We start from the raw sequence: 24,705 nt of genomic DNA, 5'->3' as shown, positions 1-24,705 counted from the left end.
GCAACGCCCCCAGCGCTGACGGACAACTTCCCCTCCCGCTCCTTTGGATCTTTAGCCTCTGGGAGAGCTCAGCGCGCGCGCGCGCGCAAACGACCGACCAAGAACCCGCTCTGCCTCTCCAAGTTGGTCCAATGGGGATTGAGCGTCGGTTGATAGACAGCTATTCCTCCTTCTGACTGTCCGAGACCCGGTCAGCCTATGAAAATCCAGAGGCGGGCTTTACTTCCTTTCCCGCCCATGCTCCTTGAATGACAACGGCTCCGCCCAATGGGCTGCCCAGTCCCCTCCCCTCCGCTCAGCAAGGCTGGGGGAGCCGAGCCAGTGCTTCTCTCTTTCTGTGTCTCATTCACAAGATGGCGGAGGCTGCAAACTGCATCATGGAGGTGAGGGGAGTGTGGGAGGGCGGGTGGACGGGAGAAAGAAAGGCGGCGGCGGCGGGGAAAGACCTAGTGGCAGCCCCAGCCCCCCTCTAGTACCCCATACCTCCCTTGCTCCCTGGGGGCGGGTGGAATTGCTCACCTGAGACCCCTTTCAGCCCCCTGCCATTGAGCCCCCCCACTCCCTTGAAAGGCCCCGCGGTGCCTCGCTGACCCGGCCCCCCAAGCGCCTCAGCCCCACATCTCCCCCTTCCCTTCTGCCTCTTCTCATTGAATCCTCCCCTTCCTCACCTCTGGGAGCCTTTGGTGCCCTAGAGAAGCAGCCCATCGCCCCCCTTTCCTCCTCCTGTGCTCATTTGGGGGGGGCTCTCCCCATGGTTTTATTCACCTCCCACACCAGGGTTAGTGAGTATCAGTCTGAAGGTGGGATGGAAATAAGGATTCAGTTGTGCGCCCCCCCCCAAATATGAATAATATTGAACAGGATCTCCCGTTTGGTTTTCCCTTCCTTTTCGCTCTGCATCCGTCTTCTTCCATCCCACTTCCCACACCATAAAGTTATGGGTTTACCCCCCCTCCCCACGCTTCCCTCCCCGTTGAACAAGCCTGCGCTCCTCATGGTAGCCGCATGGCACGCCTTGCCCCATAGGACCCCGCCTCCTTTGGCCCGGGGGGGGGGAGGCCCGTGGAGCTCCGCCCCCCGCCAGCCTCCCGCGATGTATGTAGAAGAAGCCTCGTCCCTTGGAAAGTCCTCTTTGCAACACCCCCCAGCACCGCCAATTTAAAAAAAAAAGCATTGTTTTGCTCGGTCCCGCCGGCAGGCTGCCTCCCTCGCAGATGCTCCTTGGCCCCCTTGGGTCGCTCTTCCCAGTTTTTCCCACCTCCTCGACCATCGCACTCCTCCCCCCCCCCCCGTAACACTTCTCTCTCCTCCCCGCTCCCAGGCCATTCGTTGCTGTAACTGAGCTCTTTGTCCAAGGAGAATCCGGCCCATTGAACTTCCAGCCCCCTTGGGATTCTTGTTAGCCCTGGAGGCGATTGACTTGCTCTTGTAATGTAATATTCCCGCATCTTGGACCGGTGGGGTCTGCGAGCTCGTGTTAAGCCCCACCGTGGACCAAAAAGGAACCCCCACATTGACTCTCATCTAACAATGGTCCCCTTTTCCTAACTGAGCAGGCCACTGCTACTTAATCAAATCCAGTTATTCCAGAAGGAAAAAGCACCCCCCAAAAAAAAAAAAAACACCAGAAGAAATTTGCTAAACAGTCTTCCTTCCCAAACCTCATCCCAAGCAGTACCCCCAGTCTCCAACGTATCTGGGGTAGCAGCATGCTCAGCCAGCCTGTTGCTTCCTGATTCACCCCCCCCCCCGATCTTGCCTAGTTTTCACTTAAGCACTGGATCCAAACTCTAAGTGGCTTGTTCCCTGGTAATTAAGGGGAATGTTGTTGATGGAGGGTTTGTCTGTGTCCTGGGAGGCCACCCGTGTCATTTATGGGTTACGTGTGGGTCTGCATCTTCAGTGAAATTTGATTTTAGGAAGAGAGCGCTTATTGTGCTTTGCTTTGTTCAAGGAGGTGCTAATAAAAGAGGAGGAGTTGGAGGGAGTTTGGTAATACTGGGAAATCCAGGGGTGGGTTGGGGGGCTTCTTATGGGTTGAAAAGGTGGTCAGGGAAAGCTCTCAGAACTTAGATAGGGCTAGGGTGAGCCTGGAGGCCTTGCATGTGGAGCTTCATTGGGGAGGAAAACAGTAGGGGAAGTTTGGACAACAACCCATAGACTTGAGAGGATGGGGTTAAGTTTGGAAGGATGGTGCTGTGGCGAGGGAAAGAATGAAAGTCAGATTGGAAGTGAAAGGTAGACTGAAATGTGGGGTTGCGCACTGTTGTAAGAGGAAGCTGTATGGGACTGGGAGCGGGGAAGAATATGTGCCTGCCTTAGCAGAGAGGGGTTTCCTCAGACAGGAAATTAGTGTGTCTCCTGCCTATTTCACCATGTGGTGATCATTTGAACAAAGGAGCACCCAGTGTTGGGACACAACTCTCTGCCATGTGTCCTTATTGAAAAGGGATCAAGGCCTTACGTAGTTTGGATAAGGAAGGAGAGCTCGCTGCCCTCACTAAGTTTGCCTTTCGATTTGCATAGGTCGGGTGCCCTTAAAAGCGGCCCCTCAACCACATCCCCAAACAGTTGCCACATTCATTCAAAGTTTTCGCTGAACATAACAAAGCTTCCTGAGTCAGATCACCAGTCCGTCTAGGTCAGTGTTGTCTACACTGGCTGGCAGCAGTTCTTCAGGGTTTCAGGCTGGGACTCTTTCCCAGTCCTTGGAGATGCTGGGGATTGAACCTACGAGGCAGATGCTCTCATTGAGCTACAGCCCTTTCCACTGGTGCCTGTGCTTCTGAGCCAGTGAGAAGCAATATAGTCTGGCACAGGGCAACTAGCACCAGACTAGAGCAGAGGCTCCTGCAAATGATTCTCTTGGGTTGGGTTGGCAGCTTGCAGTGTAGATCCTATGCGTTTGTGGGCTTTGAAAATAATGGACATATCTGCAATGACTATTGAGAGTAGTGAAACCGAATGGCGGGGGTGTTAAGCAGAATGGTCCTGAACAGGAGTGCTGAATCACAAGTGGCGGTCATGGATATTCTCCCCATCCCAACATCTTGAAAGAGCCCATGCAAACAGTATGCCATTCCCTTTTCATCTCCATACATGGCCATTTCTAGCCATGTCTATGCATCTTTGCCTATTAGTCCCTTGTGGAGATGTTGTCCAAAAACATCTGGATCTCATACCTGGCCCCTTCATCAAAGGGAGTGGAGCAGGGAGAGTAGGAGGCAGAGGGGGAGCTATTGTTGAATTTTCTGGGACGGGTGTGTTAACAGAGCAGCTTGGCAGGGCCCTTAATAGCTTGGCATAGCAACCTCATTGGTATTTCAGATGGGTTTTGTTTTCTATTTACGGCATGAGATTGTGGTAATCCTGTAAGAGGGCTTTTTTGGACCAGTGGTGACCTTGTTCCATGTGCTGCAGTTATCATAGTGGCTGATTATTATCAGTGCATGCATTATTTGGAAGGTGGGGTGCCTGTCACTCTTCACACCATAAGGGAACCCCTACTGAGGACAACCTTCCCCTTCCTTGCATCTATCTGCCTCTGTTGCCATGGCGATCCTGAGACCCAGTACCTGGCTCCAGAAGGAGACCCAGTCTTCTTAGCCACCTGTGGCAAACTTAGCAGGAGATTCCTTTGACACACACCCCTGCCACCCTCACAGTCTGGTTTTTGTGTCCTCAACCACCTTTTTGCCAAGTCTTCTGAACCATCCCTTCCCACCCCCATCGTCAATTAGACCCAGTCTCCGGCTCAGTTCCCGTTGAGCTTTGAATTGACCTTATTTCCCTTGTTACTCTCTCTCTCCTAGAATTTTGTAACCACGCTGGCTAATGGGATGAGCCTGCAGACACCGCTAGAAGATGTAAATATCCTTTGAGTTCACGAGGGCTAGACTAGTGCCCAGCCCTGGGTGTGGGTGAGGCACGCTAGCCCTGGCAAAAGAAAATCTATTTTCCTTGCTATGTCGCCAGCTTGGCGGTGCATCACCCAGTCACCCCCTTCTCTACCTTGCACTTGTCCTCTGCTAAAAAAAATGCCTCTGTAGTTGCTCCCATGCTTTTAAGAGGCGTAGAAGTATTGCCCTTCTTCAGAGCTGCTAGGAATAACCCATCTCATTTCCCATGAATTGTAGATGTAGCCACATTCTGCCTCCCCCCTCTCTCCTGCCCACTTGCCACCCTCCCCCCCCCCTCTGCAGAATTGGTTTTTAATCCCTACCATTCTGGCTTGCTTGTGTACATCATTTGGACCACATCATTAATATTCGCTGGTGGTTTTGACTTGTTTTACGGTACCCACTCAGTCCAGAAAGCTAAGTGGCACAGGAGAGAAAAGAGTGGGGGCCCTTGACCATACATGTTTTGTGGAATGGGTGTTACTAATCCACACTGAGGCTATGGAGCCAGGTCACAGTTGTTCTATTTCAGACGGTTAAATCTGCTGATAATGCGATCTCGCGTAGTCTGGAGCCTGCTCCACTTTTGATCCAAATAATTTATATATGGCTGCAAATGAAAGAAAACGGGTAGTTTGGTATACAAAAACCCAGGTTTCTGCTTTTCAGAGAGAAAACGAAAATGGAGATTGTGAGGGGGCGTTCAGGTTGAAGGTTCAGGAACCTCTTTGGGGGGAGGGGGAGTGAGAAAAAAGAGGATTTCATTGCTGGTCAGAGAGATGGAACAGCTGTGCTCAGCCTGGCTGCTTGTCTTTGCCTGTGGCTCCTACTTCCAATGCGCTAAACACCCATTGTCCCTCTAGTGTTTTCCGAGCCTTTCTTCCCGATCCACACTTTCCCAATTCTAATACAATGCCACCCCAAAATCAGGTCAAATAAATTCTGCAGCTTATTTTTGGGTTGGCACTGGGGGTGGAGGATGAGAAGGAGTTCATACTACAGATTCCCCACCCACCCTCCATTCTTTCTTTTTCCTTTTTTTTTAAATCCAAACTGCAAGGAGGCTGGTTCATTTCCAACAGGCAATACAGTGTATGTTGAGCATGGAGATATGTGGGGCAGGGCTGCATATGGACCCATGTGGCTCTGGGGCATGGGTGAAGGAGCTGGTTGCATTTGGGAGTCTTGACTCACTGTTTCCTTAACTTTCTTTGCAGCTCCTCACTCCTGGGGGCAGGTGGGGGGTAGAGCAGCTCAGGAGGTAGGCCTACACTGGGGCAGCCTGCCACCCTTCCCCTGGGTTGGGGTGAAAATATTGGCCCTAGAGTGGAAGGGGTGTGTGGAATCTGGGTCCATAGGTATTGTGGAGCTAAGAAGACTGAAGTAGAGTGTCTTGCTGGATTTCTCCCAGTCTTTTTCCAGTCACAAAAGTGGAATTGGTGTGCTGTGGTTGACCCAAAGGGGAGAGAACCCAATGGTTTGTCACTGAGACACACACAAACCTGACACTTAAGTGCTTTCCATCCCTGCACAGAGCTGACTCCTAAAAATCCAAGGAACAGGATATTGGGGCACCGTAAAACAACAACAGGTGTATTGCGGGCAGAAGCTTTTGTGAACTGCCGCCCACTTTTGGTGCACTTGACGTGGCCTCTAGTCCGCAGGATTGCGTGCCACAATAAGGTTTGCTGCCCTCCGGATATTGTTGGTCTCCCATCAGCTCTACCCCATAGGGCCAGTGGTTGAGAGCTGGGAGTGCGCATTCATCCAAAGGGCCAGAGTTTTCCCACCCGTGTTTTAGCAGATGGAATGGGAGCTGCAAGTGAGTGGCTAAATTTAAGGTGGCTTACAGCAATTTTATTTTGACTTAATTTTTAAAGGAATATTTTTGTGGGGGGGGGGGGAGTCAAGGAGAAAGAGTGACCCAGGTATAGAAGAGGCCATGGTGGAAGATTTGCAACAGGAAGCTTCTTTATTCCAAATCAGTCCATTAGTCCTTCTAGCTAAGAACTCTCAAAGCTAACAAATGACGACTCTCCAGGGTTTCGCAGCGAAGTCTTTTTTCCACCCCAGCCCAACCTAGAGATGCTGGGGATTGAACCTTTTTTGTGTAAAGCATGCGCTGGACCACGGAACTGCAGCTTGTCCTCATTCAGGCAGGAAGGAGAGAAACTTCCACCTGCCCTATATTTTATCTGTTCAGGAGGTTTATATCCCACCTTTCAGTCCCAGTAATCCTCAAGGCGGCTTGCAGCAGATTGTCTGGGGAATTTCGAACACAGCATCAGCAGGCAGGACTGGGAGAGACTTCTTGTTTGAAACCTTGGAGACCTGTTGGCAGTCACTGCAGATGATATTGGGAAAGACGGACCAATGGCCTGACTGTAGAAGGCAGGTTCCTATGTTCTCCACCCGCCCCGCAACCAAGCCTCTGTTCTTTGCTCCGTGGGGGAAACTTCCTAGCGTGTCACAGCAGTCTAGCTTTGGGACTTTGGAGGCATTAATCCGATGGGGGCTTCAGGCTTTTACTTCCGAAGACTGTTTTGGGGCAGGTTCAAACCCCCCCCACCCCCTGCTGAGTGACATGCTTGGAAATGCAACTTGTGAATGATTTGAGGTCACACCTCGTGCAGTCCTATGTTCTGATCTTCTCCTGCCCCCAGTTTTGTGCAGGAGACCTCAACCATATGGAGCCTAGAGAAGTGAAAGTTAGGACTGGAACCTTGAAATCTGGTGGTTGCGGCAGTGGTCCCCTGCTTTCTCACCTCACATTGTCTAATGGGGGCAGGGGATGCAAATGTGGTTTTTTAAAAGGCTAGAATTCTAGTTGACGCAGCGGGAACATAAACATCCCTTTGTCCTAATAATAGTTTATAATGGATTCTGTTTTTAAATGAAGCAGTCTTCTTAAAAGGATCATGAAATATTTTAAGTTTTTCCTCAGAGGTTGTCAATTAAAAGCCAAAACCACAGAAAGTGCATCAGTGCTTCTTCTTTTTTTAAAATATGAATGCAATCAAAGTTAACCAGTCCCAGCGTAATCTGAGCTAAATGAGCTCTTTATCCAAGAATAGGCTTTGGTAATCTCTCAAGACAGGGCTAATCCACTGCGAGCACACACGCAAAATAGACCTGTGTGATCTTGATACGGGCCGGGAAGTAGTTTTGTAAATCGCCCCCCAAATGCAAATAATTCTGGTATGCTTTAGAGTTGATATTTGGCCCCATTCTAAAGCCTGTCAGCAACACTGAGAACCCAAGACACATGGAAGTGTGAGGGTGTGCTACATATGGAAATAAGATAATTAAGCTTTCATTACCCTAATGACTTAATGTTGAGGTGGAGCTGGAAAGGAGAGCCATGTAATTTCCATTGCAGACAGAATGATGGGCTGTAAGTCAGAACTTCACTTTGACAGAGAGCCGCTATTGGCATTTAGTTTTACATGGGGTTACTATCCCAATAGGAGTATTGCAGTGCCATCAATGTACACAATAGTTTTTCCATAGTTTCCTAAGCAAAACTGAGATACCTTAAACACCCTTGATCCCTTCCTGAAGGAGCTTATCTACATCCTAGTAATTGGGGTGATAACAGAAGAACAAAAGGTTAAGGGATCAGAGTGGCATGGGCCATAGGTCCTTTGTGGGGCACATGCATTGTGTATTTAAGGTTTGAGGTTCAGTCTCTGAATTGTGTCAGAATTTCTGGTGGTTGGTGGATGGGCATGAGACTGCCTAAGGAGCTGCTGTCCTCAACATTAGAGCCCTGTCTTATATATTTGTTGGGCATTTGTGGCTCATTTTGGTAAAATACTGTATCAGGATTTAGACCCTGCACAGATATGAAGTTGACTCCCCGTCGTTGGCGTAGCATAGGATATGCACCCTAATTCAGCAATTGAATAAAGAGATCAATTCACTGGTGTTGCTAACCTCCAGCTAGGCGGTTTCAACTACAGTGTCCCCAATAGCCTTCTTGGCAGGGTCAGATTGGTCCCGGGGTTGCCAGTTGCTGATCCTACAGCTTGCAAATTCAGGCTTATAAAAGTCAGTTATAGTAAGTGTGTCTGCAAGTAAGCTGTTAAGTGCTAGTCTCTCCCTCCCCCCTTTGCTTTTTAATATACAAATGATTAGCACATGTGGGCTGGTACTCATATGGGTTTGGGGTGAGATGTTACTTCTGAAGATTATATCACCTGGCTCTTAGAATAAAGGAACCGTCGCATAACTGGAATATATAGTTTATGGAGAAGAGAGGAAAACCAGTCACAGATATTTCCAAAAGGCTCTGTTGGTCCCTTGGAAAAACAAACCCAATGTATTCATCCTTCAAAAACGGGATTACTTTTGCAGATGTGATGATCAGAAACAATTGACACTATAAAGCAGTTGGTTTATCAATACTGCTACCAAAGGCAGTCACCCAACTGAAGAAATTTTAATTGAGTGATTGGTTAAATTGGCATAGGTGTGCATATGAGTTAAAGGAATAGTCTCAAAGAAAAAAAAGGCCTATTTCTTTTCAGCTCATTCATGCATGTTTGTTGCCTCTTCTGAGATGATGCTGGCTGCATTCCTGCTCCTACATATAGACTGTAATGCCTGTTAAGACAGCACTTGCCAGTCTGAATTTTTATAAGTAGTACTGACTTTTTTTTTGAAAAAAAATGTCCAATTCTGTCGGGGTCATCTTTACAGTAAAATGTTTTGAAATTATCCAACCAGTTAATTGATCCCGCGAGTTAATTGACTATAAACATTGTAACCCTGCCCAAATCAATCAGGGGCATCTTTATAGTAAAATGTTTTGAATTTATCCAACCTGTTAATTAACTATAAGCATTGCAAAGCTGATGGGAATGACTCTGATGAAGAGGTTGGGGGGGATGGGGACTTGTTATATTGAGAAATCCTGCCTGCATGGGCCTGTTTGGCCTTAACTGCCTCTTGTCTTTCACCAGGTCTCGTGCACCCAGCCAGAAAGCAGCGGCAAGCCAACGGCGGAGGAGATGACCTCCAAGGATTACTATTTTGATTCTTACGCCCACTTCGGGATCCACGAGGTGACAGAGAGTTGGCTGGGGCATGGGTTACAAAGCACCTCCTTGGCGCAGGGACCCGTTCTTGCCTGTCCAAGGGGTGCGTTTGTGTAGACGGATTTTGTGAAAGTTGACTGATGTGCCTTCCTGCCCTTTCTCCCTGCCCCCAGGAAATGCTGAAAGATGAGGTGCGCACGCTGACCTACAGAAATTCCATGTTTCACAACCGGCACCTCTTCAAAGACAAAGTGGTCCTAGATGTTGGCAGCGGGACCGGAATCCTCTGCATGTTTGCAGCCAAGGCTGGTGCCAAGCGGGTCATTGGGGTGAGTGAAGCGGCCAAAGGCTGGGAGGTCCCTTGGCTTTCGTGAGGGGTGGTAAGCATAAAAACACAAGCACTGCTAGGTTCTATTTAATCTGTTGTGGTGCTATGTGGAGTGAGCATACGGGTCTGGAATTTTGTAGGGAAGGAACTATATTCTCCAGCCACAAAACCAAATTCTGTTGTGGGAACCAGTCATGCCTATTAAGAGTGTGTTTATGTTGCCAGCCTGACTCTGTTTCAGAATTTGGGAATGTGGGACAAGGTAGCTGGACCTCGGGAGAAAGCTGAGGTTGGAGGAGAGATTGGACATTGCTGCCCTTTTGTTTGCTATGTCTTGCTGCACATAGGACTAGAAACATTATTTACCTCCTTGGTTTGCAGAAAACCTGGCCCCAAAGAGTGTTGAGGTCATGATGTACTGAATTGAAACAATATTTAGTGGAGGGCATGAATAAGATTCTTTCCTGAGTGAGCAAGGCAAGAAGGGAGAAGTATTTTTACTTTTGTGTGCTGTACGAACATATGTCAATATCCTTTCTCTCCTTTTGGTACTACCCTCTTAACAGATTGAATGCTCCAGTATCTCTGACTATGCTGTCAAAATTGTCAAAGCCAACAAACTCGATCATGGTGAGTTAATTTTGTTTGACATTCTCCCTTGCCCTTTAAACATCTGCAATATCATGCACCTATATCAAACCTGTTTGCTGCTGCCTGTCTCTTCCTTCTTTCAAATCAGTTGTCGAAACCTCCATCATCTTTTAGTCCTTCTCCCCGACTAAAAACTAAGCATGAATACAAGGAACTGAATTTTAACGCACACCCTTTCCCCCTGCCTTACTTTGCTTCTACCTTCTTCATCTGTGCTGAATTCTAGGCTGTAAGCTTCATCGGGCAGAGATCCGTTGCTGTTGTAACTCTCCCAGGCACTTTGTGTGTTAATTCTTTGCTTTGGGAGCGTCATGTTTTTGCAAGAGCCCCCGTCTAACATCTATTGACCAACATCTATTAATATGAGGAAATCCCATTGCTGCAGCTGGCTTGCACCTCCTTCCAGTGCAGCCCTTACATTCTTGTTATGTTTCTCTGGTGAAGTGGTGTCCATCATCAAGGGCAAAGTGGAAGAGGTGGAGCTGCCCGTGGAGAAAGTGGACATCATCATCAGTGAGTGGATGGGCTACTGCCTCTTCTACGAGTCCATGCTCAACACTGTCATCTACGCCCGGGACAAGTGGCTGGTGAGTCTCTGACCTGCCCTGTTGCTGTGTCTGCAATTCCTGGTTCCATACTCGCACTTTCGAATCTCCTGACCTGCTGATAACTGAGTGTACCAGCCTCTCTCCCCCCCCCCCCCAACCTTAAGATACATAGGGGCAGAACGGTTTCTGTTGCTCTCTTGGCTGAAATAATAGTTGAGATAGTCAGCTCCTCCAACCTGTTGCCCACCAAATGTTTTGGAGGTTGTGGTCCAAAACATGTGGAGGGTGCAAATTTGGGGCTGCTGATTATTAATACCCCAGGTTCACAAATCTGATCAGCTGGACAAACACCCAGTAACCAGGACTTTCAGTATGGTGTCAGCTCCTTTGACAGTGGGACTGTGTCATGCCTTGTATACTGTGCAGCTTCCCAGGTCCTCTGTTTTGGAGCCAAGAGCTGTTCCTTGTGGGGACTCTGCTTCACAGAAGGCAGGTTTTGTCACTGGCCCTTAGTCATAAGAGCAACCAGGTGCTGAATTAGACTATGTTCCCTAGTTAGAAGGGCAGTATGCTCAAACAGCTTTTAAGAATGAGAGGAAACGAAACCTCATCAAGGGGCAAAATGCCCCAGTGGGGATTTGGAGCCACTTCCTATTGGGATGGTCTGAGGTGTGGAAACACATTTGGGACACATTCTTCTATGGTAGCTCTAGAAGCAAGTTGTGTATGTGTGAATAGTGCATGGTACTGCCCCAGTCTAGGATCAGCCCCTAGGAAGGCCATAGGAAAAGTTAATGTGTGACTTGAGGCTTAGCAGCAAAGCATGACTTTTAATTATAGTTGCATTTTTCTAACAGCCTCTTGAAGTCTAAAGCTCTGCAGTATGTAAATTGAATCCAGGCCACTTTGTCATAATTCAGATCAGGATGGTGTTTGGATTGAAGCTCACACACACTCATCTAGTAGTTCAGCACAAGGAATCAGTTTCTCTGGGCAGTGAAAAATTATGGGCACTATAGGGCTGAAGTGAGTTGTAACAACTTCTTTCACTTCTTTCTTTTTTGTCCCAGACCCCCGATGGACTCATATTTCCAGACCGTGCTACACTGTACATCACAGCTATTGAAGACCGGCAGTACAAAGATTACAAGATCCACTGTAAGTAGCAGGCGGCACCACAGTGGTTTGCAGCGAACAAGGCCAGGCTCAAGAGCTCTCCTAACAAGGAAGACAAGGCTGACAAGTGCAGGTGTCGGCTGGGTGCCATAACTGAAGACAAGCTGTACCTTCCAGCTTGGTTTGGAGCAAGTATTTCTCTCCGCTTGTAAGGTGGCCCAGCCCAGTGGCTTTCAAACAGTCCTCCGGGGATTGGTAGGTTCTCCAAGAGAAGATGAATAATGGGAAACAAGCTTCCCCAAAAGGCAGCAAGTTCAAAGCTACGGCTTCCTGTGCCCTGGGGTACATTCCACAGCAGCATAGGGATGTGGAGCATGTTCTTGGGTCAACCCCTGGTTATCCAGGGGTGCCACCAGGCCTCTTGGGCCCCAGTCAGCAGTTTGTCTGCGCACCCACAAACTTGTCCTAGAACCTTCTGCAATGTCCAGGGGTTCTGCGGTGAGAAGCAGGGTTGGGGATGCTAGAGACATGTCTTACAAAAAAATAGCTCCCTGAAGGTTCACAGTTTTAAAACTCTTAGACTAGCTATGCGTGGGGAGTTTGGTCTGTTTCTCGGTGCTGTGCCCCTCTGTGTGGTCGATTGTTACGGCCTTCCAGGATCTGACTTCACCTTCAACCTGTGTCTCTTGCTGCAGGGTGGGAGAATGTCTACGGTTTTGACATGTCCTGCATCAAAGACGTGGCGATCAAGGAGCCCCTGGTGGATGTTGTTGACCCGAAGCAATTGGTCACCAATGCTTGCCTCATCAAGGTACTACTAGCTGAGTGTTACACCCCCGAGCCAGGGCTAAGCTGCTGGGAGTTCCCAGGAAGAGTGCCAAATGCCAGAGTGAGCAGTCTTGCTGCTTTATTGTAGATTGGTATAGGCTTACAGCAAAGCAGTCTGTCAGGTCCCCTTGCCCTTACAGACGTGGGACAGATGCTACAGCAAGTAGGCTCCACAGCAGGGAGAGGGCTTGTCCTCTGGGAGACTGTCCACACCCAGCCCCAAATGCATACATTCTTTATACACTATGGCAGATGACGTCAGCCACCTGACCAGAGCTGCAGGTAGCAGATACCCAAGACAATACAAAGTTCCTCTTCTGGGCTTTTGAGCCCAGCATCCCAGTTCATCCAGATAAGGGCACCATGAAAGTTAAGCAAATTAGTGGATCAAAGCAGGCATATATAAACATACACGAGCTCATTGAAGGTTCATTTTGAGTTCCAAGATGGCGTAAGTACAGCTTCCGGAGTAGTTCGCCTTTGGCACCCCACAATGAGACACGTTGCCCTTCTGCCCAGGGACCTCCATGGCTGCTGCTGAGAACCATGTCTCCTACGAAAGGCAGTTTGTCCACTGGTTATGCTCTTGTTTCCAGGCCAATGTGCTTTTCTAGAGGGCATAATGCACAGCAAAAGGGACCGGAAGGTTTTGGGTGCTTCACTTCCTCCCCTTATTGCCTGTGTTGCTGCTGCCTCTTCAAAACTGTTCATGGCTCACTAGATGGAATGAAACTCTGGCTTTCATAACTTCAGATGGATAAGCACAGAGCAATGGTGATATGCAAAACTTTAGGGGAAACATGGTGCCAGTCCAAGGGGTTTGCAGTCCACATCTGGATAAGTGGGAGGGTAGATGTGAGTGTTTAGCTGCGGTGTGTGGTGTTGCAGGCTGTTTTTGCTTGCCATTGCTGTCGGTAGTTCAGCTTTCCTGCTTGCTCCTTTTTTTGGCAGAGCACCTGCACTCACCCTCATTGTGACACAACTGCTCTGGACTGTATTAGTTTATTGTTACGGACGTGGAGCAGATGGCCCACTAATGGAGTCTGCAGGCAAGAGGTTGCAGCCTTGTTGTTCCGGTGGGAGGAGATGGATGGATGGAGAAATAACACCACCAAAGGAATTGACAGCAAAATGTTGCAGAGCCTGTCTTGTAAGGCTGTTGGAGGCCAGTGAGAAAGGTCTCTCCTCAGAGAGAGGAGAAAAGTCTCTCCTCAGGAGAGAATCTGTCAAACCTCTCACAGCCAGCTCGAAGGCCAGAGCTGACCAAACACAAATAAACAATGAGTAAAGCGTAGTCCTCCCTTAACTGTTTTTTAATGTCTGTATTTCTGCTTGTTTCAAAATTCCCCAATATGATGGATCTTCCCCTTTGTTTATAGGTGGCCCTGATTTGATTGGCACAGGGTCACGGAAGTTTGCTTCTTAAAAGTAATGATTGGCTTTTAATTGGGTTAGTAAAGGGCAAGGATTATTTAGTATGTTCTTGACCTCATTTCTTACTTCTTCTCATGCCTTCTCTTTATTTTCTTTCTTTCTTTCTCTCGTCACCCACGGTTGGCAGGAGGTGGATATCTACACGGTGAAGGTGGAAGATCTTACCTTCACATCACCCTTCTGCCTCCAAGTGAAGCGCAATGACTACATCCATGCCCTGGTCGCCTATTTCAACATAGAGTTCACTCGTTGCCACAAGCGCACTGGATTCTCCACCAGTAAGGGGAACGACCTTGGTTTGAGGAGTTAGCAGGGGAGCGGGCGGGCTGGTGGTCTGGTTCTGCCTTCTGAGTATACTTGAAGCAGCAGGGTGGGACTTGGTGGCTGCATCTTAACGGGCAGTAGAACTTTTGGCTTTCTAAAAATCTGCTTTTAAGAACTAGCTGGTTAACAGACTACTTTTAGCCTGTACTTCTGGGAAGAATGTGCTGTTGCTGGCAAGCAAAGAGCTCAGTTGAAGCCAGGAGCTAGTAGCTTATGAGGCTGGGCTTTCCTCCCAGCCTAGAAATTTTTGTAGCTTTTGCCAGGTGGGAGCTTATAAAGCACAGTTGGGGGGAAGCTTGAAGGCAAGGAGGAAGCTTCAGTACTTTTGGAAAGGAAGTACCTGAGCTAAGAGTAAAGCTAAAAGTATACTAAACCCAAGCAAACTATAGGGGACACTATGTGTAGGGCCTATGTCTCTTTCCCTATGTCTGTTCTATCTCCCCACCCTGCACCCTCTGGCACATTGTCCTCACATGGCTGTTGCTTCCCAGGTCCCGAATCTCCCTACACCCATTGGAAGCAGACAGTCTTTTACATGGAGGACTACCTAACAGTGAAGACGGGAGAGGAGATATTTGGCACCATTGGCATGAAGCCGAACGCCAAGAACAATGTGAGTTGAGGACTTTGGTTCTTAACCCTATATATGCCCCTGTAACACTGGCAGCATCACTTCCTCTAATGGCAAGCAAGGGTGGTGAGCCGGAAACAAAGCCCGAATGGGGGCCACTGAGAAATAAGAGGGGGAGAAGTAACTGCGTGTCGGTTTGCAAAATACTTTAAGGAAACAAAGCAAAAAATTATTTGGGAGGGAGGAAACTCCAGAAACCAGTCCACTGCAGGCTGAGTAGCAATGGAAAAACAGTAACAAAAAACCTGAGGGTGGGAAGTGGAATGGTTGGCTGGAGGAGGAGCATGGCTTGAGCCTGGATAGGAAAAGGAGCTACTTCATTTAGGCGGGGGAGGATTCATGGCAATATTTTGAGGCTGGTCCCACTTGTTCAGTTAAAAATCAACCCCAGCTCGCGCTCTCTCTCTGTGTGTGTGTGTGTGTGTGTGTGTGTGTGCGCGTGCGCGCGCACATCCACGTATACACACACACACACACACAGGGAAATGCACCACGTAACTTGTCCAGAGTTGCTTTGTCTTGTTCATTTGGTAACAGCCACCGTGTTGAGACCCTTTGTACCACAGGCGGCGACCCATTTGTGCAGAGGCTCCATCGCCGGCCCCCATGTGCATTGGCGAAGCGTACCTAAGTCCATCCTGCCCCATTTTGCCCTCTTCCAGGTCCAAAATGACCCACGTGTTGGCAGTTGTGCATCAGTTCCGCAACGTGCGGAAAATGGCCACCTCCTGCAATTGCACACTGTTAAAGAACAGAAATGTATTCAGTGATGCAGAGATAGTAAAGGGAAGGCTCTGGGCCCACACAAGTTGCAAGCAGACACTTCTGTATCTTCCTCTTAAGTCCCTGTATATATAGGTACTCTCTCTCCCCCTTCTCCTCCATGTGTGTGTGTGAGAGGGGTATTTCAAGGACTTTAAAAGTGCATTAAACTGAAGTAACTGGTGAATTGACTGTATTTGATGGGAGACAATATGTCCTTAATCTGGGCCAGCCCTTTATTACCCCAGCATTTTTATGACTCACAAGGACTGGGTGGCTGCCAAGTCTAGGAATTCTGTTGCTTCCCGGCATAATCCGGGCTGGAAGTTGATCTCAATAAATCTCTCCGTGGGAGCCTCTGCCAGCGGACTTTCTCCCTCCCTCATTTATGTGTCTGCCCATGCTGCTTAAACAGTCCAGCTCCCTCTCCCCAGCCCTGTCTCTTCCTTCTCAACTCAGTTTTAAATTCCTTCAGTTGCCCAAAGCTCGAATAAGATAAACACAAGTGAACGTTTTAGAACTTTGACAAACTAGCGTTTACAATTTTGAGGAGGCGTTAGTATTTTGTGTTTATACTACTACTCAATGAATAACAATAGATTCTCAGTCATAGGGAAGAAACTGTTCCATCAGAAACACACAGAGAGCACGTGGCTGAGTTGCCCATCATGGGAAGCCTGAGTGAAGGCCTTTTTTAAACAGGTGAGGTGCCTGTGGCCTTAAAGATGTTGTTTGACTCCAACTCCCATCGGTTCCAGTCAGCATGGCAAATGGTCAGGGATTATGGGAGTTGAAGTCCAGTGACATCTGGAGGGCTATAGGTTTCCCACCCCTCATCCAAAACGAAGCATTGATGATGCTCGCTTAATATTAGCGCGGCCATGCTAAATGTCCTGCTCCTAGTGGGCATCATGAATCATCGTTCAAAATGCTTCTCTGGTTGGTCAGGGAGATACACGGAGTAAGCTTGCCCTGAGTTGCTTATGGCTCTGAATAATGAAAGAGGCCTTTAAATTTGGCACATTGGCAGCAATGCAGTTCTTCCATGCCTGGGTCACTCAGGCCAGCTCACCCAGTCCGGGCCATAGTTGCTCATTGACTTCAGAAAGTCACATTCTTCCCAGCCAACTTGGCATTCAGCTCTCTAACCTTTTATTTTTGAGGCATTTGGTGTAGGACGCCATCCAGTAGGGCTGGGAGACATCTGGTTTTCAACATTGTGATATATCGCCAGCTAAACATCGTGATATACTGATATATCACAATATCTGAAATAAGGATGGAGCTTAGTAGAGGGGTTTGCTAGCTTCACGGTTTTCCTTGCATTGTGATTTTTGCATAGCGCACACACGCACATACACAGTTCGCAGTATATTGCCAGGTCAAAAATTATGAAAGCGGTATTACAATATGGACTTCAAACCAGTTTTGGATGATACATCACCCAGCCCTACCATCCAGTGGCATCAAGAGACGGGTGCAGTGTTGGAGGGGGGGGGGGACATGGGGCAAGGAAGTGGCACGCAGGGTTGTCGAGAGGTTCCAAAGTTTGGGCGCACATGCGTTCAATGCGGTTATGAGTGCTCCATTTGTGTGACCTGGTAAACACATATTTTGTGGCCGGGGAGCACCCTCAGGTATTGAGATGTTGAAATTAGTTAGCTGCATTTCCAGCATGGTACTTAGGAGGTAAAGAGGGCAAGCCATTCCCGGGGGGCACAGAGGTTATGTGAGGTTTGTTCCAAGGGAGTTTATCTCGGAAAAAACACTTTGTGACAACCACACCCCTTTCCTTTCTCTCCTCCCATGTGCAGCGAGACCTGGACTTCACCATCGACCTGGACTTCAAGGGCCAGTTGTGTGAGCTGTCTTGCTCAACGGATTACCGGATGCGTTAGCCCAGCCACCCCTTGCCAGATTTTTTTTTCTCCTCCTCCTCCTCCAACTGACCTTGCAACCCAGAGCTAACCCTCCCTGTCGTCCTGTTTAAGTTGGTGTCTCACTAATTCATTTCATTGTGTAGTTCCTTGTTGCTGCGACTCTGGGCCAGCAAGGGGAGGGGTCAGTATTAGAGGCTAGGGGGAAATAGCCAAGACCCCCCCTCAACCCTGTTGCTCCTCATTTTCAAATCTTCCTTCCCCACCCACAACCAACCTTCCCTCCTCCAGGCCAGGAGCCAAGGCTGTTAGCACAACTGAAGACACAGGTGGTTTGTCCATCCGTCCGTTTGTTCTGAGGCCCGAGTGCCGACAGCAGACTTCCATCATGAATTTGTTTTTTAAAAATAATTATAATTTTTCTTTGGTTAGTTAAATCATTGTTGGTATCACCTGCCAAACTGTGTTGCCCAGGATCCTTGTCCCTCCTCTTGCCCTGTTTTCTGGAGTAACTGCTCCTGACACTATCCTCTGCTCCAGTGTAAACGCTGCTCAGTTTTTTGAAGGGTACACTTCTATCCAGTGCCCAAATGGGGGTGGGGGTTCCCAACAGGTTTTTATCAAGAGGTCACGTGGAGGGGTGTGGGTGGAAAAGGCATCTCCATTTTGTGAGTGTTAAGTTTTTTTCCCCACTGACGGTTTTGTACTCCCCCCCCCCTTAACAATTCCCTGTTTGGATCTGTGGGAGGGAGTTGTGTGGGGTTTTTCTTTTTCTTTTTTAAATCCCTTGCCCCTTCGAAAGCTGACATCGTGTGACTGTTTCATAACTTATGGTTTTTATATGGTTACATTCATGAGGGAAAAAATAATAATAAAGAAGTTGAAACCACCTCTTTTACTCAAACATATTGCTTGCTTGCCTGCCTGCCTGCCTGCCTGCCTGCCTGCCTGCCTGCCTGCCTGCCTGATGGCCTTAGGGTTGCATTTGGAGAGGGGCCCTTTCCTTGGGCCCAGCCTCACTGCTTGTCTCTCCTCGCTACCCCAAACAAACAATGTAAGGTGTAGGACTCTCGAACCAGCTGTCGAACCTCACAAGGCAGAACTTACAGCCACACACACAAAAATGAGGTTATTGAGGAAGACATGCTTCTGTTCCATAACACTGTGGCTTCGGACTAGTTACAGATACAGTGGTGTTCTCTACAGAGCCATCCCAAGACATGTTACTGGAGATGGAGAACAAGGCCCCTCGTTCCCATTACCAGGTACAGAAGCCAATGGGACGGGCAAGTGGATTGTTCTCGGACCCAATTGCACCAGCAGTGTCTTCAGATTCTTGTTACAAATCGTGTTTTAAGTGGGGAGCCTAGATTATCAAGAAGGTTAACTGCATGCCCAGCTATTCCTTGATTTTAAGATGGAGGGGAAGAATTTGGATCAGGGGACGAATGCTGGTCCTGTGGTTGGGAGCCGACACTGCACCTTGGATGCAGGTACCAAAACTCCAGTTTAAAGTGCCAGAAGAGCTGGACACAGGAATGTCTCCCTCACCTCAAATTCACAAAAGGACAGTACCTTTATTAGGCCCATCGAAAGATCACAAAATAGTGTGCACGCTGGTGGGAATGGTTGGTGTAGTGAAGGTATTGACAAAACCAGATTTTCTTGACCAATGTAGGCACATGGTTTTTTGTTCTATGGGTCTCTGCCAGGGGTGTGAAGGAGGCTGAACAAAAGGGGCCGTGGAGACTTCCCTAGGGTATAATTTTGATCAAAGCTGTTAAGGCGTGCTTTACAGAGATCTGCTTCTTTACGTGAAACATCACTGAGGTGATGAACCATGCTGTGTTCCCCTTTTTGAAGAAGGCAGTTCCGGCTGCAAAGAAGGCTGTAATTTGGACCTGGAGGGAATTATGAACTGGCAGGTGCCTTCACCATATCTTAGTGCTAGAGTGCTTCCAGGAGGTACCTGGCATCCCCAAGTACAGGGCTGGGAAGGACTCTCAGAACCACAGCCAGTCCATGTGGACAGTACAGCACTAGATATTGCCTTTGTATAAGGGAACTTCTTGCACTCATAATTTGCATGCAGGAGCTACCACATTTATTCTCTGGCATTTCAAGGTAAAATGATTAGCTAAGCAGGCAATGTTTAGACCTCTGCCTGTAACAAAGTGTAGCCTAATCTAGCTTCCTGTTTTTGAGTCTAGTAAAGGCAGGCTGGTAGACTGGGCCTATCCTCAACTCTGGTGCCTAGGCAGGTTCAGAAACAAGCTGCATTGGCCTCAGTCTGCAAGGCAACAGGTGAAATTGCCGCAACTTTCAGCCAATCACCGGCAGAGCTGCCATCCTTGGTGCTCCCCCCACTAGTCTGGGGGATCCTTTAATTGCTTGGAGGGGAGCAGCAACTGCACACTCAGCTGAGCAGTTAAAAGATGCAGAGGGAGAAACAAGCTGTATCAGCGCTGATGCAGATTTTTTCTCCCTCTATGCACTATGAGGGCAGAATGGGATGGTGGTTTCACAAACACTCGCTGGAGGAAGTCGCTAGTAGAGGGACTCTGAAGTGGTGGTTTCGCCAGCAATAGACTGCTGGGTGAAGCCAACATCACAGTCTGCTCATACCGGTCCTGGATGATATATTAATATATCACCCAGGCCTGGAACAAGCCTCAGTACTCCGCCAGCACCAGCAGTTTCAATGGTATTTTGCTGTTGTGCATCACTGAATCTGGAAACCTGAATGACACATGAAGCCCTTGCTCCTAGAGATTCTAACCTAAACACTGAATTGGCTTTGGTGGTCCTGAGCATGGGTAGGCAAACTAAGGCCTGGGGGCTGGATGCGACCCAATCGCCTTCTAAATCCGGCCCACAGATGGTCCAGGAACCAGCATGTTTTTACATGAGTAGAATGTGCCCTTTTATTTAAAATGCATCTCTGGGTTATTTGTGGGGCATAGGAATTCATTCATTTTCTTTTTTCCTCCCTGAGGGACAATGAACCGACCCCCTGCTGAGAAAGGTTGTTGACCCCTGGTCTTGAGCTTAACTTCTGCACCACTAAAAGTGGATTCTGAAAGCTCTGGAAGGTTTATGTGTGGCCATGCTAATTTATATAAATGGACGTTTTACCTGTGCCTACTTCCAGTACTAATTCCTGTTCAATAGGCATCACTTATCGAACTAGGCTTCAGCTAGTCTGGTAGTGGTTGCCAACCTTTGTGGACCAGTAGGCAGCAGTCACAAAATGGTTATGGGGAGAACACAAAATGGCTGCCACATTTAAGAGACGGGAACAAAATGGAGGCGAGGGCCGGTGTCCCGTTCTTGCAGCCAACGAAACGCAGGTGGAGGAAAGGCTATGTCGGTGGAAACACAAACTGAGCAGGAACAGCAAACAGCCTCTCGTATCGGTTTTTGAGGGGGTATTCACTGATCCCTTTTGCAGGTGTTGTAAGAGGTACTTGGAGGCACACTGGCAGCCTTGGCTGTCACACCGGCAAGTTCTGAGCTACTGCCTGCCCTAAAGTGGGGTCCATACATTCAAGAGACCAAAATTTGTTTGAAGTTTGGTGGCGTCAAAGCCAATTTCCTTGGAGGTGGTAGCTGGTCCCTGCTAATCCTTTAGTTAGCATGCATGAAGTCCAATTAAATCAGTTGTGTGCCATACATCCATAATTCTGTGCAATCAACACTGGGTTCACAGTAGCCACAGTTTGCATATATGTTTAAATAAACTATATATCCTAAAGACACCAGACTGCTGTGCCTCTCCAAAAAGCAACACAGACCCTGAGTAAAACATTTGCAACCTCTTGAACCGCACAAGAAGGGGTTGTGTGTATTATGTTCCTGGGGCCTGTAAATCTTGGCTCCTGTAATCTCGGGGGCATTCTTGTTTTTAAGGAGAACGGTGCTTCTGAGGAAATCTGGGACCCATGGTTCTTGGAAGGGCACGTCTCCTGAAATCATTCTCTCTATGTTCTGTTGGAAAGCCTGCTTCAATAATTTGCTGTTCAGAGTACTGTCTGTTCTGATTTAACACTAGTTCTAATCAAATCTCACAAGATTGTTCCAAAAAGCTGGGCAAGCCTATATGCGGGGAAACAAGGCTGCATAAACCACTCCAAACATAATGAAGTATGTTTCTCCTTTCATTCAAAATAAAAATCCTGAGGAAGGCAGCATTGAAGACAAAATCAAAAGTAAAATCTACTCTACAAGCATATTTCACAAAATACCAAAGATCATTTTGCTCAACCCCACCCCACCCCAAAAACCCCACGGAAAACAACACAAGAGTAAATTTGTGTGTATCATTCTTTTGGGAACACAGCACATGTGCTCCTATGCACCATGTTCTTTATTGCACATCACAGAATGAGACAGAATCCTTCCATTGCACAACAGCACCCTCCAGTGGGAGGTGCCTGGTTTAGATATAATCTGAAGACAGACTATCTATCTATCTATCTATCTATCTATCTATCTATCTATATCTATCCACGGGGGTGTGGTGTCTTCCAGCCTCATTGTGGCTCTGTTCCAGGGTGCCAACGCTACTACTTCTCCAGGGGTGCATAGTTCAGCAACTTTTCAATCAAATCCACGTGTGATAGGAGCATTCTCCGACAGCAGTAGCGCTTCAGGCCAAGGGCATCCAACGCATCCCTGAGAGAGGGAACGGAAAAATGAGTGGGTGGTCTCTGGATTTTCTCTCCCTTTCTCCTGACTCGGATTGCCAACCTTTCTGTGGCCCTCTGCTCCTGCGCCTTTGATCAGTGGCCTGCTCTGGATTGGAGACAGATAAATACCCGTGTCCAGTGTAGAGCCAGTTTTATCCAATTTATCCCGCACTCTGAGGGCAGCAGCCCTGTATAGGGAAATGTGTAATGTTTTATTACTGTATTTTTTGCTACATAAGACTCACTTTTTCCCTCCTAAAAAGTAAGGGGAAATGTGTGTGCGTCTTATGGAGCGAATGCAGGCTGCACAGCTATCCCAGAAGCCAGAACAGCAAGAGGGATTGCTACTTTCACTGCGCAGCGATCCCTCTTGCTGTTCTGGCTTCTGAGATTCAGATTTTTTTTTTCTTGTTTTCCTCCTCCAAAAGCTAAATGCGTCTTGTAGTCTGATGCGTCTCATAGAGCGAAAAATACGGTATATGCTGGAAGTCGCCCAGAGTGGCTGTGACAACCCAGTCAGATGGGTGGGATACAAATAAAACAACAATAACAACAACAACTGGAAGGAGTCCAGAAGCCATTTACAGAGATGGGGGAAAGCAGACCATTAAAACGTTACAGGTATACTAAACGTTTTCATCCAAAAAAGTCGTGTAGTAAAAGTTATTATTATCTGTGATAACAGGATGGGGGGCTAGATGCGCCTTTGGCCTGCTTCAGCAGGTCAACAGAGAAAGACAAGGCAGAAATCCTAGAAGATACAGCAAAGAGGCAAACCTGTGGACTCACCCTTCTGTGTATTCCGCCTGCAAGAGGCCCAGGTAGGCTTCCCACTTGTTGCCCACGACTTTCCCGCAGGTGAAGCACCGAACTGGGATGATCATTGTGAGGTGGCCTAAAAAGGAATATATTTTGGGGAGGGAGAAACAGGGAGAGGGGCAAGTCACCCAGGCTTCCTCTCTTCCCACCAAACCTTCCTGGGCTACCTAGATACTCTTAGTGTTGCAGGAATTTCTCCGTTAACATTAGTTTACAGCAGGGGCCCCCAACTTCAATAAAATATTGCGGGGGTCCAGGTAAGTCCCGCCCCCACATAACTGATCACACGATGAAGTGCAGCCACACCGTTTGAATGGGAATACAGTACTCATCAACTTTGGGGGCGCCCGGCCCCTCAAATATTTTATTGTGGGGGACTTCAGCTCCCACCAACCCCAGCTGGCCTGGCCAATGGCCAGAGGTGATGGAAGCCGTAGGACCCCCCCCCCCCCATCATCATCATCCAGCCACGGGTTAACTACTCTTGCTGCAAAGGCGATCGGCGGGGGGGGGGACCCACACCTCTTAGGTTAAGGCCACGCCCTCACCCCCGGCTTTTACGCTTGTAAACAGCTTCAGGGAAGGCTGAAATTCAACAGGTGCTGCTTCCCTCTGTTACTGCGTCTTCCCCACTCTCTCTACAAGCTTCACCGGGTGAATCTCTGCCTCTCGTGCCTTTGGAGCCGTCCCGAACAGCCTTCCGCTCCCCTAAGCGCTTCCCCCATTCCTGCTTCCACCTTCGGGAAGTGGGGGCGGCCCTCGCCCTCCCCGGATCTCTCACTCCCCGGCCCCACACATCCACTTTCTCCCGGCCTTCTCCCGCCAGCTCGGCGCTCCCCAGACCTCCCTCCCTTCCCATTGGCCATCTTTCCCCCTCTCCCTCCTCCCCGGCCGACCCTTCTCCTTCTCCCCGCTGCTCCCCACCTTCCCCTCGGCCTCGGCCGCCTTCCTCTCTCCCGGGGGTCCCTCGTGGTTCTGGCGCAGCAGGGAGGCCGAGGGCTGGCTTCTTCCGCTGCCCGCAAGAGGGAGACACAAGCGTCGCCGCGGCAGCAGCTGCAGCAGCAGCAGGAGGAGGAGCCCCGACGGCGACGCCGCCCCTTCCTAGCGGAGCCCAAATTTCTTCCACTTATACGTAAGCGGCATCGATCTGCAAGAGGGTCATCTTGTTGTTATAACATCCTCGGGATCTTTGCTTTTATCCAAGTTTTTTTTCTTTCTCTCCGCCCCTTTCTTTCTTTCTTTCTTTCTTTCTTTCTTTCTTTCTTTCTTTCTTTGTGTAACATCCCGCCTGAGGAAGAATTCTGGAGAACTCGGAAGTTTGCTTGCTAATTTCATACATTTTGCTTGGCGCAAATAAAGGCATTTGCCCCCCAAATTTGGAATTTTTGCGTATGCGGTTTAAATTTTTGAGAGTGATGCGCATTCTCTCTCCCCGAGATAATGATACCTGGCCTGCCTTACAGGGTTGTTGTAAAGATTGTAGAATATTTATATATACAGGGGGGTTGATAACAGCCACCATCTCAAACAGGGGTTTATTCCGAGGTAAAGGTCCTCTCTTGTGAAATCCGGAGCGCTGCCCCGTTACTTTGCTGTGCCCCCGCTCCCCGCATCTGCTATTTGACAATAAACGTTCTGTCTTCCACACGGGGGTCTTCATATGGCAAGCCGGTCTTCATACTGCAAAGCGCACGGCTTCCTCCAAACAAACCTGGGAACTGTAGTTTACCCCTCTCATCGCTACAATTCCCAGCACCCGTA

The 24,705-nt window shown here is 48.5% G+C and overlaps 2 protein-coding genes across 3 annotated transcripts; one reads left to right on the top strand and one right to left on the bottom strand.

Annotated features, from left to right (window-relative positions):
- Positions 1-228: 228 nt before the first annotated feature.
- PRMT1 (protein arginine methyltransferase 1) lies at positions 229-18,326 on the top strand. Of its 2 annotated transcripts, XM_079950561.1 has the most exons (11): positions 299-383; positions 3,813-3,866; positions 8,864-8,965; positions 9,112-9,267; positions 9,833-9,896; positions 10,362-10,504; positions 11,536-11,623; positions 12,277-12,392; positions 13,971-14,121; positions 14,659-14,780; positions 17,375-18,326. In XM_079950561.1, exons 1-11 carry the CDS (start codon positions 354-356, stop codon positions 17,456-17,458), a joined length of 1,110 nt encoding a protein of 369 aa, XP_079806687.1. In that variant the 5' UTR covers positions 299-353; the 3' UTR covers positions 17,459-18,326. The 2 variants fall into 2 exon arrangements, with proteins under 2 accessions (XP_079806688.1, XP_079806687.1); XM_079950562.1 differs by lacking the exon at positions 3,813-3,866 and having other exon boundaries at positions 229-383.
- Positions 18,327-21,746: 3,420 nt separating this feature from the next.
- LOC307201933 (DNA-directed RNA polymerases I, II, and III subunit RPABC5-like) lies at positions 21,747-24,018 on the bottom strand. The gene is made up of 3 exons (XM_079951481.1): positions 23,869-24,018; positions 22,915-23,020; positions 21,747-22,111 (listed from the first exon to the last, which is right to left on the bottom strand). Exons 2-3 carry the CDS (start codon positions 23,007-23,009, stop codon positions 22,003-22,005), a joined length of 204 nt encoding a protein of 67 aa, XP_079807607.1. The 5' UTR covers positions 23,010-23,020; positions 23,869-24,018; the 3' UTR covers positions 21,747-22,002.
- Positions 24,019-24,705: the final 687 nt, after the last annotated feature.

The sequence above is a fragment of the Podarcis cretensis genome (assembly GCF_951804945.1).
Source record: "Podarcis cretensis genome assembly, chromosome: 13".
In the NCBI taxonomy this organism is placed as follows: domain Eukaryota; kingdom Metazoa; phylum Chordata; class Lepidosauria; order Squamata; family Lacertidae; genus Podarcis; species Podarcis cretensis.
This window is presented reverse-complemented; position numbering and strand designations above follow the sequence as displayed.

Bases quoted from the DNA above. Each gene is read 5' to 3' on its own strand.
- PRMT1 (XM_079950562.1), top strand. From the start codon at position 249: ATGACAACGGCTCCGCCCAATGGGCTGCCCAGTCCCCTCCCCTCCGCT. The intron at 8,966-9,111 runs GTGACAGAGAGT...CCCTGCCCCCAG, and splicing joins CCCACTTCGGGATCCACGAG to GAAATGCTGAAAGATGAGGT. The intron at 12,393-13,970 runs GTACTACTAGCT...CACGGTTGGCAG, and splicing joins CCAATGCTTGCCTCATCAAG to GAGGTGGATATCTACACGGT.
- LOC307201933 (XM_079951481.1), bottom strand. From the start codon at position 23,009: ATGATCATCCCAGTTCGGTGCTTCACCTGCGGGAAAGTCGTGGGCAAC. The intron at 22,112-22,914 runs GTGAGTCCACAG...TCCCTCTCTCAG, and splicing joins CAGGCGGAATACACAGAAGG to GGATGCGTTGGATGCCCTTG.